Source organism: Lethenteron reissneri, chromosome 4 (assembly GCF_015708825.2).
Source record: "Lethenteron reissneri isolate LAM-NWPU_2019-01 chromosome 4, ASM1570882v1, whole genome shotgun sequence".
NCBI classification, from domain to species: Eukaryota; Metazoa; Chordata; class Hyperoartia; order Petromyzontiformes; family Petromyzontidae; genus Lethenteron; species Lethenteron reissneri.
The window spans coordinates 11,511,665-11,531,932 of NC_083782.1; the positions used below are offsets into that span (position 1 = coordinate 11,511,665).

General features: G+C 50.9%; 1 protein-coding gene across 1 annotated transcript; it reads right to left on the reverse strand.

Annotated features, from left to right (window-relative positions):
* Positions 1-342: 342 nt before the first annotated feature.
* Positions 343-19,179, reverse strand: LOC133350665 (transmembrane protein 8B-like). The gene is made up of 14 exons (XM_061565272.1): positions 18,927-19,179; positions 17,263-17,452; positions 14,531-14,738; positions 13,608-13,741; positions 12,522-12,626; positions 11,891-12,072; positions 11,251-11,537; positions 10,605-10,698; positions 9,410-9,530; positions 8,443-8,588; positions 7,746-7,924; positions 5,027-5,173; positions 4,340-4,456; positions 343-4,044 (listed from the first exon to the last, which is right to left on the reverse strand). The coding sequence occupies exons 1-14, from the start codon at positions 18,988-18,990 to the stop codon at positions 3,712-3,714; spliced, it is 2,307 nt and encodes a 768-aa protein (XP_061421256.1). The 5' UTR covers positions 18,991-19,179; the 3' UTR covers positions 343-3,711.
* Positions 19,180-20,268: the final 1,089 nt, after the last annotated feature.

Here is a 20,268-nt window from a genome sequence, read left to right on the forward strand (position 1 = left end):
GGTTCCAATAACGATACATATATTTTTTTATTTTACCAGGTAAGGCTGACTGAGCTGAAGTTATTTTTAACAAGCGACCTGGCCACAAATAATAGCTCAACGGAGTGGGCTTATCGTGTGGACATTTATAGCAGCCAAATACTCATAAAAGAACACGCAAATGTACAGCAGGCGTCAGGATCGAACCCACGGGCCTCCTGCATACCAGGCGAGGTAGTTACCATCTTATTGTCTTTCAATAGTCTACAGTTTTATTTCAATCACATTTAAATTGACAATCTGGGTTATTGTGGCAGACCATCAATGAGTAAAACGTCAAGAACACCCAAACGACGTATTCCCTCAAATGCTTGAAGCTGTTTAATAAGTACAGAATATTTACACACACGTTAAAATAATCATATAAATACCGAATATGGTGATTGCAAGTCATACATTACCATTAATAAACTTATACGGTACTGTCCCTGCAGATTCATGGCAAGAAAATTGGTCTTTGATTATTACCCAAACCCTTAACTATATCCCCTAACTCCCAACTGAAACTTTGGCCTAAACCTTAAGTATAACCTTAATTCCCAACACTAACCCCTAAAACAATAGGGTTAAAGATGTGCATTCAGTTTCAAGGTGATTTTGTTGAACCTGGCGAGGAACTCGAGACCAGGATGAGTCAATTGCAAGCGTGACCTGGAGCAAGGCATCATTCTCCTAATAATGGGGAATGAATACGGTGTCAAATCTCATTTCAACACGTAGGCTTTTGCGACCAATATCTATAATAGAGGGAGGGGGTGGTTAGATCGTGTAATTTCCATCTAACCCAAAAAAACATGAAAAAAAATTCCATTTATTTAATTTGTGGTTAACTTTAGAATTTGGCAAATTGTGGACCTTGGCGCCAGCACACAATCGTTTCCTCTTGCCAATGACATCAGGGGATCTTTAACGTCCAACGTGAAACAGATGACATGTAGTAGTCCAGCATTCTGGTTATTACACCCACGGTAAATATGCCTCAGCATCTTAAAGCGCCTTACGTAAACAATCGAATTTCAACCATTCTATTCCATTGCCCTGTGGCAGTCTGGGAGAGATCAAACATTACATCAACAACGTGTGTATTATTGTGCCCCTGATGCAAGACATCTCAGAGCACAGTTGTTTTAGTCTAGGGGACCCCAAGCGGCAACTGTCCGCACGCAGCACGTGTACGTTTGATGAACTTGTTTCACACCGTATTGTCCACCAGTCGTGTTTGTTTTTGTGCTGCCCTTTGTTAATTTCACTGCTATGTGCCTGATGAAACCCCAACACACTAAACCCTAACCCCAAACAACACTAAACCTGAACCAAAAAACCAAGGAAGGTCTGTCATTGGACGAAAACCTGCAGGGACAACTGTGCCACTCAATTTATTTCACCCACAATCTACAGAGACGGAAGGTAGCCCCCTCTACCTTACTAAAATACACAATCATATCACCGACAAAATGTACATGTAATCGTTTAAATAAAAAAAAGAAAACCCCACAGTGTACTTGCAAAATAAGTCCATTCACCAAATTTGTTACATTTTATACAGTAGTTCCATTAGTCCATTAACCTGAGCTGTAGCAGTAGGAAACACACACACATACACAACTCACGACGTGCGCGTACGATTCACTCAACACTTGCATACGGTACTGAAAAAAATCCACGCACGCATGAGTCATCGTCACGTTATGCAAAATAAATAATATCTTGTAGAATGTACGTAAATGATCAATGTGCAGTGATTTCCTCTCGTGCATCACAATCACCCGCCCCCGCCCACTTAACAGTTGCAAGGTTAAAAGTCAGAAGTTATACAAAAACGAAAAAGACACCGTTCCCTGTATGTGCAACTTGTAGATACCAATAATCGCACGTCCATAGCAGCCAACAGAGAGATGTGCGGTGGAGTCGCGACCGTAATTCGCACGGTCACTTGTCGCACGCCGAATGACCAACAACGCCAGGAAAAGCACCCGATCTCATCGGAGCTTGGAAGCTAAGCGTGCCCTGGCCTGGCCGGTGCTTGGACAGGCGACCGCCATGCGCACCACAGCTTGTTTTAGGCTGTGGGGTTATGTGGTGGGCAGCACGGCGCACCATTGCGCAGCTGTACTTCACTGCTCTCAAATACTCTCCCCTGCCTTCACCAACCCCTGCTGACCAGCATTGAAGCACGGTCAAACAAACTCCACAAGTCCGCATGGCGCGTTGATGCCTTCATCCAGCAGTGCATTGACACAGGACGGTAGAATGTACCAAACCTGTTGCACACATTTACGCGAGGCCACAACCTCGCCCAAAATCATCTGAAGCTACCAATTTTCTTGGGAGGCTCCGCCAGGGCACAGTTGTGGGGGCTGGAACCCCTTCCTGGCATTGACTTCCACCCAACATAAGAGTGGGCCTCACTCTTTCCGACACTGGGCCTCACCCATTGCTCATAGGCCTCGCCTACTCTTCTCTGTCGACCCTGCCCACGACTCCGGGTAGCCCCACGTATCATCACAAGTCCAGTACACGGGCCAGAACATTTTAAACCCGCAGACAAAATCCCCATTTACACACAAGCGTCCGGAGGACACCAGGACAGCTTTTCTGATTTTGAGGAGAGTGTCCCTGCCATTTCAGAAGGTCTGGTGACATTACATAAACCCCTTAGGTCAGGCACCAATTTGGAGCTACTTAGCAATCGGCTAACCTTACAAACCCTGCCGGTCCACGTCACGACACGATGGCACGTTTGTCAGCGGCAAACACCTCGGACAGTTGTAAACATAACGCAGGAAGCCAACGCGAATGTTTCCACAGCCCGTGCGATATAGACTGAATCGATCCCAATATGGTAAGTCCACATTAAACCGTCCAATTGCATTGCATCATTGCATCAGCATTGCGACAACATCAAAAACACACAACCGACATGTCCTCTGATAGTGTAAATGTACAGCAGCCAAGGTTTGTTTTGCCTCTTGGGCCAGTGGTAGCCAGCGATTGGCCAAAATTGGGTTAGCTGTATTCTCGGAGTGGAATGATTAATCCGTTCCCTGCGATTGGACGAATTGTCACGATTCTGAGTCGTGATTCAATAGTCAATTAGTATTTGTAGCACCTCTTTACATCAGAGAACAGCTCTCACCGAAGTGAGTACCACAGAAGCGGACTTTCCAACCTGCTGTGCCACAAAGAGTGGTGTTTATCACATGACAGTAAAACCAATACATTTAATTCTTAGAGTTGGAATTTATCCAAATTAGGTGCAAAAACTAATTTAGAGTCTTGGTGACCATTAATGCACCGGGCCACCATTTTAACAAAGCATTAAATGGCAGCGCGTCTAGTGGATTTGGTGGCAATTAAAAAAACATTTACCCTTGCACAATTCAACGCATGTTTCGTGAACTTAAGAACCCATACGAACGAGTATCGATGTTCTCGCAAGCACTAGCAAGGATAAAACTGCCGTAGAGTTGCCTCGTTCCGCATCTGCAGCCTAAATGAAAAAAATGCCAGGCGCGTCTCTTGCATTGGGTGGTCATCACAAGGCTGCGCGTCAACGCTTTGACAAGGAGCACTGCAACGCGATCTCGCCGAGCGGCGGAAAAATATCTTGCGACCGCTTAATAAAAAATAAACAACGCAGCCTCCGAATGAGTAAGCATGTCACCGTCCGTGCTACAAGGGACACACGCTGTTGACGTTGAGCAGCACTGGCTCGAGAGGCTGGGTGTCGTCCGGCTCGTCGATGCACAGGCGGTAGCCGCAACCCTTGCGCTGCACCTTCTGCAGCGGCGTGACGCGCCGGCCCCGCGGCGGCAGCAGGAAGGAGAGCGAGCCGGCGATGAGCATGTGCCAGAGCGAGTGCGTGTAGTAGTAGTTCTTGTCCGTCTCCACCACCACGTAGAGCATCACGGCCGTCAGCGCGATGACGGTGCCCGGCAGCAGGAAGAAAACCCAGCGACGCCACGACGGCGGGTAGCAGTGCCGGCGCCGCACCATCCGCACCGCCTGCGCGCGGGCGCAACAACGCAAACACAAGAGCCGCATTACACCACACGCAACCTGCCAATCAACTGCGGTGTACCCACCTATACCACTGGGTAGACAGAGGTGGTGGGACATGGGGGGGGGGGGGAAATTAACTAAATTAGTTTCAACTGCCGTGCCGGGAGATCGAACCGAACCGGCGACCCCCGGATTGGAGAGTTCCCGTGGCGTAAAGATTCTCGCCGAGGGGTGCGCACGCTCTCTTGTGGTGGTGTGGCTGGCTGTGGTTCTGCACGGTGGCGGTGCGGTGCCTTGCCCAAGCGATCGCCAGCAACACGAGGGCGAAGAGCGTCGGCCCCAGCAGGTTCCACAGTCCGTGTCGGTCCATTTGCACCACCATGGCGAGCACGAGCGCTCCGAGCAAGTACAGCACCTGCGGCGGAAACGCATCAACGTCACAAGGCAGCGGTGGCCAACACGTGGATCTCGATCAAAATCAGAACACTAACATAGGCAGGCAACATTCATTAGGGCTGATGGCAAATAACAATCCGCGAATAGGAATTAGTACGTTAAAAAATACTAATTTCTACCGAGAGATGACGCTAGTACATTATTGGGTAGAGGAGGGTGTACAGCACAACATTTTATTTTCGTGATCCGACCAAACCAAAAGCCATTTCGATTTAAAGCTTTCGTGACTGCAGGGATTCATCTGAATAATTCAGAACAGGTCTGTCGGAAAGACAGCGTCTGAATTATTCAGACGCTGTCTTCTCGACAGACCTGTTCTTCACCTGAGGACGGCTGCTTGCGTTGTGGCCGAAACGTCGTGAGAATTATTTTGTTTTATTTTTATTATTTTATTATTTCCCTTCTACGTGACTTTACCGAAAGAACCAAGAAGACAAAAGCCATTTGTTGAGTGGTGAATGTGGCCACCCACAGGAGACGACAGGCTGACGTTGCGGCGAGCGTGTTGGCCTAGTTCCCGGGTACGAACCTCTTTGGCAACGGTCTGCAGGCGAGCCATGCAGATGAGGGTGACCCAGACGCACATGAGGGAGCCGAAGAAATCGCAGTACTGCAGCACGTCGTAATCCATGATGCACAGCACGGTCACCCCGGGCTGGTCGCAGGCGTGGTAAAACTGCAAGCAACACAAGAGATCCCCCGTGAAGCCGACATCGAATGTTGGGGCGGCAAGAGCTGGTTAGAGAGTAGTAGCTGCTGGTGTTTAGACACCATCGCAACAGGTAGTCATTTAACTGGCCCAAGACCAGTTCAAATATTCGCCACTGTTACTTGATCGTGGGCGGGAATCGAACTCAGGTCACCAAATTGGTAGTGCAGCGCGCTAATCGCTGTGTCTCTGCCTCCCGACGCCCAAACACACGTATAATTCACAGTGCATTATAGGTTTTTACCCTTTCAACTGGTACAAAAACTGACACCTTTATACAAGGCATCTTGTTTGCAATAACCACAACACAAGCAGTCAAAATGCAAACAAAAAGAAACAACTCTGATAATGATAATGATATGCACTGTCCTTGAAGTTAATTGGTCCACACCCGAGACAGTTTTTCTTAGAGCCTAGTCTCCATTGGTGTTGGACCAGATGACGCAAAATCAACATGCGGATTTTTCAACTCACACAGTAACAAGGTAATACCATAGTTTCCACCCTATGACAGAACCAATAAAGATCAAGTGACACGTGAGCTCGAGTGACAAGTTGGTTTGATTGGCTCTATCGGGTAGAGATGAAAGTCGGCATTATACCTCCACGGTCTCGCCCAAGAAGTAACGAATTTTAAATCAAAACGTTGGTCGTCAAAAAAGCCTACGTACAAAGCTAAAATAATGTTGTTTACATCTACGAAGGACGCCGTACAGTCCTCACCTGCGGGTATTTTTACACCAGACAGCACAAGTCGAGGCATGCGCAGGGCATGCAGCTTCAGAGTGATTTATATTTGGCCTGTAAACAATTTACCCACCACAGTGGTTTGTTAAATTACGACGACTTGGAACTGAGATTAGATTCATGAACGGGTTATTTGTCATCTCCGTTTGTAGCGTGTCTCATTTCCCCCTCCCCCCCTCCTCATTTTGCCATCTACAGCCAATTCAATCACTTGTCATGCACGATTCACGGTCACGATTCAATTCAAGAATCATCAGCACGGTTGGCTATGTACAGCACGAAAGTAGTTCAACATACTTCCATACATTAATTTACTTTCATACGTGGGCTTCCGTGAACAATATCATGAATGATAATTCATTTCTTTGAACGTGTAATGTATAATGCTAATTTTCAACGAGGCCCTCCGTCACCCACCCGACAGAGCAAATCAAATCAAGCCGTCACGTGGGTAAACATGCCAACTGCCTTGGTTTATCAACAAACCGGTGGAGAGATGAAAAACGAGGAACGTTTTTTGAAAATATATTTTTTTACGTGTGTTTACGTTTCACTGGAAATGACATCCGGGATCATCAGGTGTTGAGAAAAGCTCAGCTCTCGTGCGAATCAGCTTCGCGGATAATCATTATTTTCTTTGGACATCGCAAACAGTCACGTGAGAGCATGTCCCCAAAGCATTCAATATATTAACGCTGAATCTAATTACAATGCACGTGATGATTCCCTAACAAGCTATTTGACAAAAAGACACAATTTGGGATTTTGATTACATGCAAGAATGTTTTTTTTTAATCATCACATTTGTATTGTTTTTATTCTGTCTCATGTGTAAAGTGTTGTCCTCCATTAGGCTTGATTGAATAGGGGTGTACAAATTCAATTAATTGTTGATTAGAGCAGCGATTCATGATCTACAGTCACAGAATGACCCCTGTGACTGCAGGTGGTAATGTCGACTCGTGAAAGAAAAGATTTGCAAACTGAAAAACCATACTGCCAACAACACCTCAAGTAGGAATTGATCCCCAAAGATTCTTCGACAGTCACTTCCGAAGCTCGTGATACACGCGTTGAATCACGAGTGTAAGAATCGAGTGTTTTTGGATCTGTCTACATTTTGTAGTTCGACTCGGCCTCAAATGAGTACCTGGTGCGATGTGTAAACATCGGCACTCAGGCATGGTGCTAGCCACTCAACTCAGCACCTCGTGCGCTGTACGGGCCTTCATATGGGCTTGCGAACAGCCCTTGCCCCAAAAGTCTGTTACGGCTAAATGGGGGGTCTTTGTCTTTGTTTTATTGTGTACGTGCAATGGGTTCACGAGACCCCCTGCAGCCATTGGAGGAGCTACATTCACGAGATTGTTGAACAGAGATTCGAGTCTTCAAAGCAAATGTAGTCCCCCGAATTGCTCCGATTCGTCAGATTCACCGAGGAAGGTGAGTGGACGAGTAGCGTTGACTTTGCGGAGGGAATAAAAACCGAGACATATCATGGGAAGATGATTATCTCAATATCGGAAGAGGGGAGGAACTGTATGTGAATGAATTGCATTGGGTGGTATTATTATTATTATGAAGACTTACAGATTTCCCAGGAAAAGCTACTCGGCAAAGGCCAATCCTGGAAAAACCAGGACAGGTTGCAACCCGAACGGCGAACGAGTGAAATCGTTCCACCCATACTTCACCGCGGGCGTAGCAAGGCAACACATGATGGCACAACCCGTGGCGTACACAAACGACGAGTCAGCCTCAGCAGGCGCAAGCCCGCACGGCGCGACCTCACCGTGGAGAAGAACATGGTGTAGGTGTAGACGGAGGCTTCCATGAGGAGGTGGTTACGCAGGGCGATGATGATGGGCGGGATGAAGAGAAGATTGCTGAACGTGAGCAGAATCACGTGGATCATCTGCTCCCCGTAGGACAGAGCGTTGCTGCCATCCGTGCAGCCCCAGCCATCCCAATCTGCACACAACAACATCAGCAGCAGCAGCAGCCGCCATTCGCCACTTAGTGATGGCGACTTCACCATACCGCTTGTGCCAGGCTAGGTGCACTTTGAGGCCACGTCCAAGTGTGGTTAGGCTCGCAGTAAGGATGTCACAGGCCCGATCCCAGGTGGCATGGGCTAACTTACTGAGATGACTGGAAGATGCACCACCTGTGCTCCCCAGTGACATAGTGGGCACATGCACACAAGCAAGACAAATGCAAAGATCTGGCGTATAGTCATACAGGTACTGCGAGTGAGCATCTATAAAAACTTGCACAGCCAAAACAAATTAAAATATCACGTGGTGTGCAAGCGTCGAACGTGCCAATTATCACCGTTTCGACTCGCCAAGCAGTCGCGAGCCGGCGGACGATTCTCACGAACCAAATTTAGCGACCAAGACCGAGAAGTTCCTGCTTGAAACTACGTCAAGCAACACTCAGGAAATGGTCAAAATAGAATCCAGGCAGCCGGTGCGTCGAGTGCTCACCGGCACGGCAGCGGCAGGCAGCCAGCATGTAGGAGTAGGAGCGCAAGAGGTGGCACTCCCCGTACGTCCCGCAGCTGTCGATGCACGGCGACAGGAACATGCGGAGGCTGACCTGTGCGCTCGTGTTGGCGCACTCCGCCAGGGAGCTGGCAACAAAGACACGGGGGGGTAGGGGGGGTGCGGGGGGGAGGTGTTGGAGCGTGCGATGTACAAGGCAGGCGCGCGCGCGTGCACACACAACGTGACTATAATGATCACACGGCCAAGTGTGTTTGGCGTCACACAGCTCGTACGCAAACACACGGAGGGACACAGACACACACACACAGCACAGAAACACAAACAAATCCACACAGCTACAACAGTTGCCACTAAGAGACGGCGCCTGCACGGCATCACTTGTGCCAGGCTAGGTGCACTGTGATGCCACGTGACGTGTGGAAGACTCGCTGCTGTCAGGACGTCACAGGCCAGACCCGGGCGTTTTGGGTTAACTGACTGCAAGATGCACCACCTGCGCTCCCCACTGTATGTATGTATGTTGAACTTCTTTTGTGCCGTGCGTAGCCAACCGTGTTAATCGGAGGTGCGGATGACTGTGCTACTCACAGACGCACAAACATAGACAAAGACCCCCCCATATAACCTTAACAGACTGTTGGGGCAAGTGCTGTTAGCGAGCACCTCTGAAGACCGGAGCGGCACACGACAGGGTGAGTGGTGAGCACCACGCAAAACCGCGAAGCATATGCACCGGACAAAGTACTCATTTGAGCCTGAGTCTACCTAGGGGAGGCCCAGGGCCGGTTCAAATAATCGTCACTACTGTTGGCCGTGAGCGGGAATCAAAATCGGGTCGCCGAGTTTGTAGCGCAGCGTGCTAACCGCGACACTACCGCTCCCCACACAGACGTGCACACACACACCAATACGACTGTGGGTGGGGCTGCCAGTGTCTCGTGCGTACCTGTTTGTCCCGCAGAGGGTCCGCAGCGTCACGTACCAGCGCCCCGGCTGGGGAAAGGGCAGCAGCAGGCGAGCCCGTTCGGCTCCGGGCCGAACCCACACCAGGCTGCCCTCGGAGCTCACTGCAGCGCAAGCAGCGCACAAGCAACTCCGTGAGCACAGCACACGCACCGTTCAACCGCCACCGTCTGATCCACGTTCGGATCGATAGTTTGGGTTCGGCCACCTAGTTGGTAGTGGTGGCCTCTCTATATGGGGTGCCACTGTGGCGAGATGTTTACTACCTCGACTGGTATACAGGAGGTCGTGGGTTTGATCCCGACCCTGACGCCTGTATATTTAGGGTTTGCATGTTCTCCCCGTGGTTGTGTGGATTTTTCTGCGGGTTCTCCGGTTTTTCCCTCCTTATTAGAATCAGCGTGCGTTTAGAGTATTTGGCTGCGATACATTTCCACGTGACAAGCCACTTCGTTGAGCTATCACTTGTGGCCAGGTCGCTTCTGAAAAAAAGCTACATAGCTCAGTGGTGGGCCTTACCTGGTAAAGGGTCCTTGCCTGAAACGTTGCCCATTGCACAGTTGTTACTTTTAAGGTAGTTGTGTTATAGATGAAGGTATTGAGGGTTGTTTTTTGTTGTTAATCGTGCTTGTGGACCGCTGTCAACGCAGCAGCATCGCCAACAGACTTTTTTGGCAGTGAGGGTTAAATGAGAAGAACTTTGGCATAAAACTACTAAATGTGGTTTTACCCAAATAAAAAAATGTATGTGGATCAAAGCATTGACTACAAAGACCTACATTTAAACCTCCACCCTCTGTGGGCGGATTACCTGGGTTGTGGATTAACCGTGCTCACGAATTGATTTTGTATATTTATTTGTATTATCTAGTAGCTGCTATTCGTTTGTTGTGGGTGAGTCAAGCGGTGTCCACGTGGCCGCAAACACGTAGCTGGCGAGCGGGTTCAATGGATTACGTCACGACGTGATAAATATAGATGATACACTCCACGTCTTGGGAGGGTATCAGTGTGTGGCATCGTGGTGATGATGTGTAGGGTGAGTGTCGGTGCGTGGCGTCGTGGCGATGACGCGTAGGGTGAGTGTTGGTGTGGTGTCGTGGCGATGACGCGTAGGGTGAGTGTTGGTGTGGCGTCGTGGTGATGACGCTTAGGGCGAGTGTCGGTGCGGTGCTCACTGGTGCTGCACGCCAGGGTGGAGTTTAGTGAGACGAGCGGCACGTCCGGGTTCAGGCAGGCGAGCACCGTCACGTTGTGGCCTTGCACGGAGCTCTGTGCGCACACACACACGCGTGGGCATGGGGGGGGGGGGGGGTACACGTGTATGTCTATGACAAAGATCCCTCCGTATAGTCAAAAACAGGCTGTTGTGGAAAATTCTGTGAGTGTGCCTACCTATGAAAGCCGGCACGGCGCAAAAGCAGGTGGGGTGTTGTTAGCACCACGCCCGGCCACTTTCATCTACCCAGTGCTGATGTTTACAAACTGCGCCAGGTACTCATTGAAGGCTGAGTTGACCTAGGTGAGACCCAAGACCAGTCCAGATATTCGTCACCGATGTTTGTCGTTACAGGAAATCGAACACCCCCGCCCAAGTCGTGGTGTCGAGGTGTTAACTTCCTCGCTTGGTGTGCAGGGGGTCGTGGGTTCGATCACGACCCTGACGCATTTATATTTGGAGTTTGCATGTTCTCCTCGTGGTCGTGTGGATTTTGCTTCGGGTCCTCCGGGTTTTCCCTCCACATTTAGAATCAACGTCACGAGTCGACAATTGACGCTCCATCTCCCGCCGCCTCCGAAAAAAACAAAAACCCCCCATCTCACCATGTTGAGCGCGATCTCGAAGTTGAGCGTGGCTCCCCCGTCAAGAAGCGGTCCCAGCTGCAGGCTGAGAGTGACGGGCGAAGCGCTGGTCACCGTCACGTTGGGGCCGTAGAACACGAAGAACTGCGTCGACAGCGTGTTGAGGTCGTTGCGCAGCGTGGGCCGCACGGGCAGGCACAGTTCGGGGACGCCGGCGGGGGCGTCCATCCTCGCGCTCCAGTTTCCCGACAGGGACAGGTCCGCGTCGCGCTGGTACCCGCTGACGACGGGGCCATACTGGGAGCAGTCTGTGAGGAGGTTGTGGGGAGGGGGGTGGGCCGGGGTGGAATGGTAAGTGGTGGTAACAACCAAGTGGCCAACTCTGACCCTCCACATTATCCGTTTAATGACCCGAGTTCCCGCGAAGATGGGCTGTACGTCGCAAAGCCACACGCGCAGGAAGGAGGTGCCGTACCCCGATGACATAATCGACTAGCGTACTAACCAGGTTCAAACCAGCTTAGCTTCTGCTGTCAAACAAGACGTGGCGCACACGCGCATGTATTCGGTGCGATTCCGCTGTAGCGGCAAATGGCGGACGGGTGCGGACACCCCGCTCCACTCCGCCCCACACCCCCCTTTCCCCGACGCGCGGGCTCACCTGTGACGAGCGCGGAGATGAGGAAGGTGACGTTGGCGTTTGTGGCGAGCTTCTCCACGGAGATGTAGTACCACACGCCCCACAGGGGCGACACGGAGAGCGAGCACTCGGCTCCTCCGCTCCTCGAGCAGTCTCGGGCGCTCGAGTTGCTCACCGGCGGGGCTTTGGGGCGGAGCTGAATTCTGAATTCGGGGTCGGGTTACAAAAACGGGCAAAAGAGATTTTGCGACGCGAAAGCGTGTTTGCAATTTAACTAATTTAAATTAGTTTACAGTATATATATATACAGTAAAAGCTTTGATTGCGAGCATAATTCGTTCCGGAAACGTGTTTGTAATCCAAAGCACTCGTATATCAAAGCACTCGTATAGCATACTCTTAATTTTTTCGGTAAAGTCATGTAGGTAAAAAAATGAAATTAAAATGAATAAAAGTAATAATAGAAATAAAATTATACTAATTAAAATATATTAATAATAATAAACCTCCTTTTATTTCTATTATTACTTTTATTAATTTTAATTTCATTTTTTTACCTACGTGACTTACCGCATTTAAAAGAACCGTCAACGCTGAGCACAAACAGAGGCGAGTTTGCTTCGTGTTGACGCATCTCTTTACGTCGCCCTACCTGACGGGACAGCTGGTAAGGGAGCCATTCCCCGCCTGGCTGCCAGCCACGGAACAGTTGGTGACGGAGATAGTCAGGAGGGTGGAGAACTCCGGGACGTACACCCTGCAGAGACACGCGGTCACACCGCTAAACATTGTGCATTGCGACACTGAACATAATAAATGTTGCGCCTGATTGCAGGCAAATTATAGATTTCATTTAGAGGACATGCCGCTACATCTGCGCCGTGCTCCCAATTGGACGATATTTTCCAAACCCAATCACCATTCAAAGACCCCTGACGTCATCACGTTTTTGGAAACTAAAGGAAGGTTGAGCATGGTTAGTACTTGTGTGAATGACTGCCCGGGAATAGCAGCCGCTGTAGGCTTGGGCTGCGAGGTGGTGAGATGGCCGCAGTTTTATGTGCATCCCTTTGACATGCACGGTGCAATCACTTGGGGTTCTCCGGTTGCCGTCTTCCCAAATTAATCCAATAGCCTCCCCCGCACTGTAATTCTGAGTCTCGAGTACGATCAAAGATAAGGATTAGCCAGAACGTGACGCTTAGGGAGGGAATATTTACGCGACTCGCCCACTGTGCGCTCTATCCGGCTGTGCCGATCTCTCAGTATAATCCCTCAGTGTGTGTGTGTGTGGGTTTTTTCCGGGTCCTCGCGTTTCTTCCTGCACGAGGCCAAACAGTTGAAGGAATTGGCCAACCATCTGAATTTGGCCCTCTTGAAAACAAGTCTCAAGCCTTTGTGATGAGGCTTTCATCATCAGTAAATAAATGGAATTATGGTTAGTTATTATTCTCAGTGGCTATGATCAATCAAAACACCTGGAATGCACTCCATCTCATCCTACAAACGCTTAGCGGTGAATGGCGGTTGTTGTTATTGTTACAGGCTGCCGTGGGGTTTTCTTGTGACCAATAGAGGGAGGGACAGCGCAACATACTTCCATTGCTGTTCTCTGTTCGATGTTTTAGCTTCACCATTCTTCACTTAATGCGGCCCTTTTCAGGAACGTGTCCGTGAAGCGTCAAACACGTAGCCACCGTCACGAAAAACGAATCCACGTGGGGATCGAGCCACTCACTTGCTCAGCACACTGCTGTTGCCATTCAAAATTTCCAGCGGCAGGGGCGAGTGCGGGTAAAGGATGGGCAGCCCCGTGACGCGTTGCACAATCAGCTGTGGCTGAAACAAGTAGTGGCACTCGGCCGTGAGGCCCTGTGGGGTTCCACGCACACAAACAACACGCAGTATAAATACACGCAGCAACAATAGTAACAACAACCCCAGCACAGAGTCTTACAAAAGCCCCCCCCCATGCACAAATGCACACGAACTTCAGTGTTAAACAAGCGTGTAAAACTCCAAGTCCATTACAAGCCTGGACGTGTGCATTGTTTATCCCGTCTCGCCAAGAAATGCCTATCGACCGTCTCAGAAACTTGTGCTCGAATGCCAATAATTGATTTTCAGGCTGTTTAGTTCGGGTCCCAGCTCTCCGATTCACATAGTAAAAACAGATATCACTCCTGCCTCAAATACCCTTTTCTTAACACACAGAAATCCCCCATATAACCTTGACAGAATGTTGGAACAAGTGCTGTTAGCGAGCACTTATGAAGGCCGGCATGACACAAGAGGGGGTGGGTGGCCAGCACCACGCCCGGCCGCCTTTGTCTCCCAAGTGGCGATGTTTACACACCGGACCAGGTACTCATTTTGAGACGGAGTTGACCGAGAGGAGGCCCAGGACCGGTTCAGATAATCGTCACTGGTGTTGGCCGCAGGCGGGAATTGCACTCGGGAAGCCGGGTTCGTAGCACAGCGTGCTAACCTCTACACTACACACACATACACCTATCTCTCTTCTCTTTTCAAATGCGATTTCAAACGAAAACCTACCCTGCCAAAACAATACGCCTCTTGAATTCCTCCTCAGAGCCCACTGCATCAAAGTCCTCCACGCCACCTCAACCTTTTCTCAGGTCCCCCCCCCTCCGCACGTACCTTGACCGAAATCTTGCCGTCGTCGCGCGGCAGATGGGCAGCCAGGAACCACGGGCCGGGCAGCGGGGCGGTGATGTTGAGGCTGCCCGTGGTCTTGTTGGGCGACACCCAAGGCAACGTGAGGCTCAGCAGGCCGGGGACGAGCGTGTTGTCGGGAAAGCTGGTGTTGAGGGGGTTTACAACCGGAGGTGCCCCCGCCCGCAGGTACCTGCACGCAGCGCCACGCGCAAAAAAATTACACGCTGCGGTGTATTCGAAGCACCTCGGTATCATGCAGAGAGGCGGCCCAAGAAATGACTCAATCGGTATAAACGTATGGGAATCATCGCCCACCTAGTGACTTAATCCCCGCTGGCTGGGCAGGCGCCAAGTCAACTTGTCCCACACAGGGGCGGACAGCTGCCACTGGGGGTTGCCGCCCTTTCAAAAGTGTTGAGTGGGAGCTGCGACGTAAGTCGCTTATCGTGCCCAATATGCCGTGGCGTCTTTGAGCGAGCGCTTAAAAAAAAGTATCATTAATATTAACATGTCACATGCCACCTCAACTATTCCATTGCCCTGTGGGGGTCGAGCCTAAGGCAACTCCAGTGGCAACCATACCTCAAGAGGCACAAGGTCTGCGCATCACAGGATTGCAAAATGAGTACAGTATATGTCAAAAAGGGGGCTTATGTTGCCAGGCGAGTTTTACCACCTGAATAATTTGGCAAGTTTGGGGCCATGACTCTGGCACACATCACCTACACTATAAAAAAATTACTTAGCAACGATATTTAACATCCACTATAAAGCAGATACCACATGTTTTGTTAATAATACACCAGAAGTATTATTTATTTTCCCAGGTAAGGCCCACTGAGCTATGCAACTCTTTTTCACAAGAGACCTGGCCACAAATAACAGACCTGGTCTTCACCTGAGGACGGCTGCTTGCGTTGTGGCCGAAACGTCGTGAGAATTATTTTATTATGTTTTATTTTTATTATTTTATTATTTCCCTTCTACGTGACTTTACCGAAAGAACCAATAAAATGAATCCCTGCAGTCACGAAAGCTTTAAATCGAAAAATGGTAGCTTAACGAAGTGGCTTATCACGAGGAAATGTATAGCAGCTAAATCCACGCTAAATGCACATTGATTCGAGATGTAGAGGGAAAAACCGGAGGACCCGGAAAAAAATGCACACAACCACGAGGAAAACATGCAAACTTCAAATATACAGCAGGTGTCAGGGTCGAAACAGAACCCATGACCTCCTGCATACCAGGCGGGATAGTTAATATTTCACCATGTCGCGCCCGCAGAGCTCAAACAAAGGGGGGCAGGGGGCATGGAAGTGAGAGGTGGAGTGCGATAGATTTTGCCAAGCTGTCTTCTGCTACCCCACAACGTGACCCTGCAGCCTGTAACACCTGTTATGCACAGAGGGCGCCCATCAAAGCGCAACCCAGGCTCAACCCTGCTTTGGCTTCCGAGAGTGGTAACGATCGGGCGCGTTCCAGTTATTTAGCAAAAGCCAGCGAACACACGGGGGTAAGAAAATCGAGGCACGCAATGATGCATCGATTAAAATGCATTCACATTGATTCCTATCCCGAAGATGAGGGGTTTAAAGATGCAACGAGTGATTCATCACTTGAAATAAATTCTTGTTCTCGTAATTGCGAACATCAACTCGTTGTGCGGGCGAAAATCAATACGAATAGTCAACATGACTCACAGTGCTGATTCAACTATTGATTTCGTTTTACATAACGGTGAATGTCCTGGCCGGCCGTAAGCAGCAGGGATTACATGAATACATTTACGTACAATTGATACAAATGGATTCTTACTTATTCTTAGGTTTTTTTTTTTCGGTAAAGTCACGTAGGTAAAAAAAATAAAAATTAATAAAAGTAAAATAAAATAAAAATCACGACGTTTCGGAGGCAACACAAGCTTCCGTCTTCAGGTGGAACCGTCACAGCCACGGCAGCTGTATCAAGTAAATGAGAGATTACAAGAGCTACCACTCCGTATATATAATGGTTGAAGAGGGGAAGGGCCAAGTGCGGCACACTTTTTATTAATATGGTAAGGTGAGGCTTAAGACTAAGAATAGACTGCATAACAAAAGACTGAGCCTTTGTTATGGAGAGGTACGGTTTGTGACTACGATTCTTACTTCCTGCGATTTGACGTGTGAACTGATGCAACGTTTTAACACCTCCATGAAAACAAACACACAGTAACATTTACTACATTCTTGACTCCAACCACAAACCCATATATCAATGAATTCGAATCGCTCTGAGGAATGTGAAGGGTTATTTACAATACCAGCACTGCCGGTTTAAGGACACCAAGTTCCATCACAGCGAGAAGTGGTCCAAGCGACTCAAGAGGTCAGAGAGACGAGCAACCGCCGGGAACCTGTGTTCGAATAAGGGCAGCCGCTTGCGATTAAGCCGAGTTCTCAAGGCTTCGCGAGGGAATGGGTGTCAGCCCGACCACCAATGGCTGCACACACGACAACAAATGCAACCCAATTGCATTTTTAAGTGTGCCGAGTACTGACACACTTATATAACTACAACGCACACAACGGCATTGACAGAAGCGCATGATCTCGTTGATGGGATGGGGGGGGGGAGGTCTGTATTTCTGCCGGTGCTGTTTTTACACAATCGTCATAACCGCTGGCGAAGACGACAAAAAATTTAGTTTTTCAAGTGCGGAGGTCACGTACACGAATATGTCATGGTCGGGGCAGTCCTGTCCCAGCCCTGCGCCTCTCTCTTTAAACGCCACCAGGTTCCAAAGCGCCAGCGTCGTGTCCTCGGGCAGCGAGAAGTGGAAGAGCTTCACGTTGGTGTAGAAGTGGTAAAAGGAGAGTTTCTCGGGACCTTGGGTGAAATATTCAGTGACGACTCGCAATCCTGAGCGTGGGAGGGTGTCAGGGGGACAGAGAGTTGGGGAGAGGTGAGTAACGAAAACATTGTCCGTACACAGTCGCCATCGTCAATCCACTGCTGGATGAAGGACCCCCCCACACCGTGCAGACGGTGAGGGTTGTTTGATTGTACTTCAGTGTGCGCTGACAACAACGGCCACGAGACAAAACAAAAACAACACCCAGTCGCGTACACAACACCCAGCACACACACAGGACAACACCCGGCACCACCACGACAATCAGCACCACCAACAACAATCAGCACCACCACAACACCCAGCACCACCACGACACACAGCACCACCACGACAATCAGCACCACCACGACACACAACACCACCACGACAATCAGCACCACCACAACAATCAGCACCACCACGACACACAGCACCACCACGACAATCACCACCACACAACAATCAGCACCACCACAACAACCAGCACCACCACAACAACCAGCACCACCACAACAACCAGCACCACCACAACAATCAGCACCACCACAACACCCAGCACCACCACAACAATCAGCACCACCACAACAACTAGCACCACCACCACAACAATCAGCACCACCACAACAATCAGCACCACCACAACAATCAGCACCACACAACAAATCAGCACCACCACAACACCCAGCACCACCACAACAACCAGCACCACCACAACAATCAGCACCACCACAACAATCAGCACCACACAACAATCAGCACCACACAACAATCAGCACCACACAACAATCAGCACCACCACAACAATCAGCACCACCACAACAACACCCAGCACCACCACAACAATCAGCACCACCACAACAATCAGCACCACCACAACACTCAGCACCACCACAACAACCAGCACCACCACAACAATCAGCACCACCACAACAACCAGCACCACCACAACACCCAGCACACACACAACAATCAGCACCACCACAACAATCAGCACCACCACAACAATCAGCACCACCACAACAATCAGCACCACCACAACAATCAGCACCACACAACACAATCAGCACCACCACAACAATCAGCACCACCACGACACCCAGCACCACCACAACAACAATCAGCACCACCACAACAATCAGCACCACCACAACAATCACCACCACAACAACAATCAGCACCACCACAACAATCAGCACCACCACAACAATCACCACCACAACAACAATCAGCACCACCACAACACCCAGCACCACACAACAAAATGACACGATGACAACACCCAGGCCCATATGTAACGCTAAGTAGACAAGGCAACACCAGTCACCACACAACGCACAGACACACCACCACCACCACAACACCCAACGACCCCACAACCTTCTCTCCCCTCTGCCCCCCTCCAATCCACCCTTCGACCCCCTTCCATTCCCCGTCACCCCCTCTGCCCGCGTCCCCGACCCCGACCGCCCTCATCTCCCCCCCCGACTCCACTGCCCTCACCTGAGCCGGCACGCAGGCACAGCGAGAGGCTCAGGACGAGGCCCAGGAGGAGCCCCGAGCCCATGGCCCCTTGGAGCGGTGACGGCGGTGGTCGAGAGCTCACGGGGTCACTGGGCTACCCGGGCACTCCTCACTGATCGACGCACCACCACCTCCACCACCTCATCGTCGGCGTCGTCCTCATCATCATCGTCGTCCTCGGCGTCGTCCTCTTCGTGCCGCCTGCCGCTTCGCGTTCCTCATCGCCCGGAAGCCGCACCTGCGCGTGGACGTCACCGCGGCCAGCGCCGTCCCAGTGACCGTCGCGCGGTTGCCATAGCAGCGCGGTGACGTCACGATCCCCTTCCCCCACCTCTCACCCCCCCCCCACCCCCTTACACACCCCCCCCCACCCCTTAACAACCCCCCACCCCTTACACCCCCCCACCCCTTACACCCCCCCCCCACCCCTTACAAGCCCCCCCCCACCCCTTACCCCCCCACCCCTTACACCCCCCCCCACCCCTTACAACCCCCCCCCCACCCCTTACACCCCCCCCCCACCCCTTACACCCCCCCCCCACCCCTTACACCCCCCCCCCACCCCTTACACCCCCCCCCACCCCTTACACCCCCCCCACCCTTACACCCCCCCCCACCCCTTACACCCCCCCCCCCCACCCCTTACACCCCCCCCCCCACCCCTTACACCCCCCTCACCCCTTACACCCCCCACCCCTTACACCCCCCCCACCCCTTACAACCCCCCCCCCCACCCCTTACACCCCCCCCCACCCCTGACCCCCCCCCACCCCTTACCCCCCCCCCACCCCTGACCCCCCCCCACCCCTTACCCCCCCACCTCTGACCCCCCCCCCACCCCTTACCCCCCCCCACCCCTGACCCCCCCCCCACCCCTGACCCCCCCCACCCCTGACCCCCCCCCACCCCTTACCCCCCCCACCCCTGACCCCCCACCCCTTACCCACCCCCCCCCACCCCTTACCCCCCCCCCACCCCTTACCCCCCCCCCCACCCCTTACCCCCCCCCCCCCCTTACCCCCCCCCCCCCACCCCTTACCCCCCCCACCCTTACCACCCTCCCCACCCTTACCCCCCCCACCCCTCCCCCCTACCTTGACTCCCCCCCCCTCTTACCCTATATAGTCGCGTTTCTCTCTTAGCCCTCTTCACTTATCACAGTGAATTTGGCTGTGACGGTTCCCACCTGAAGACGGAAGCTTGTGTTGCCTCCGAACCGTAGTGATTTAATTTAGTTGTTTTTTCATTTATTTATTTTTACCTACGTGACTTTACCAAAAAAACCAGAGTATAATGATATATCGTGAAATGTATAAGCGTC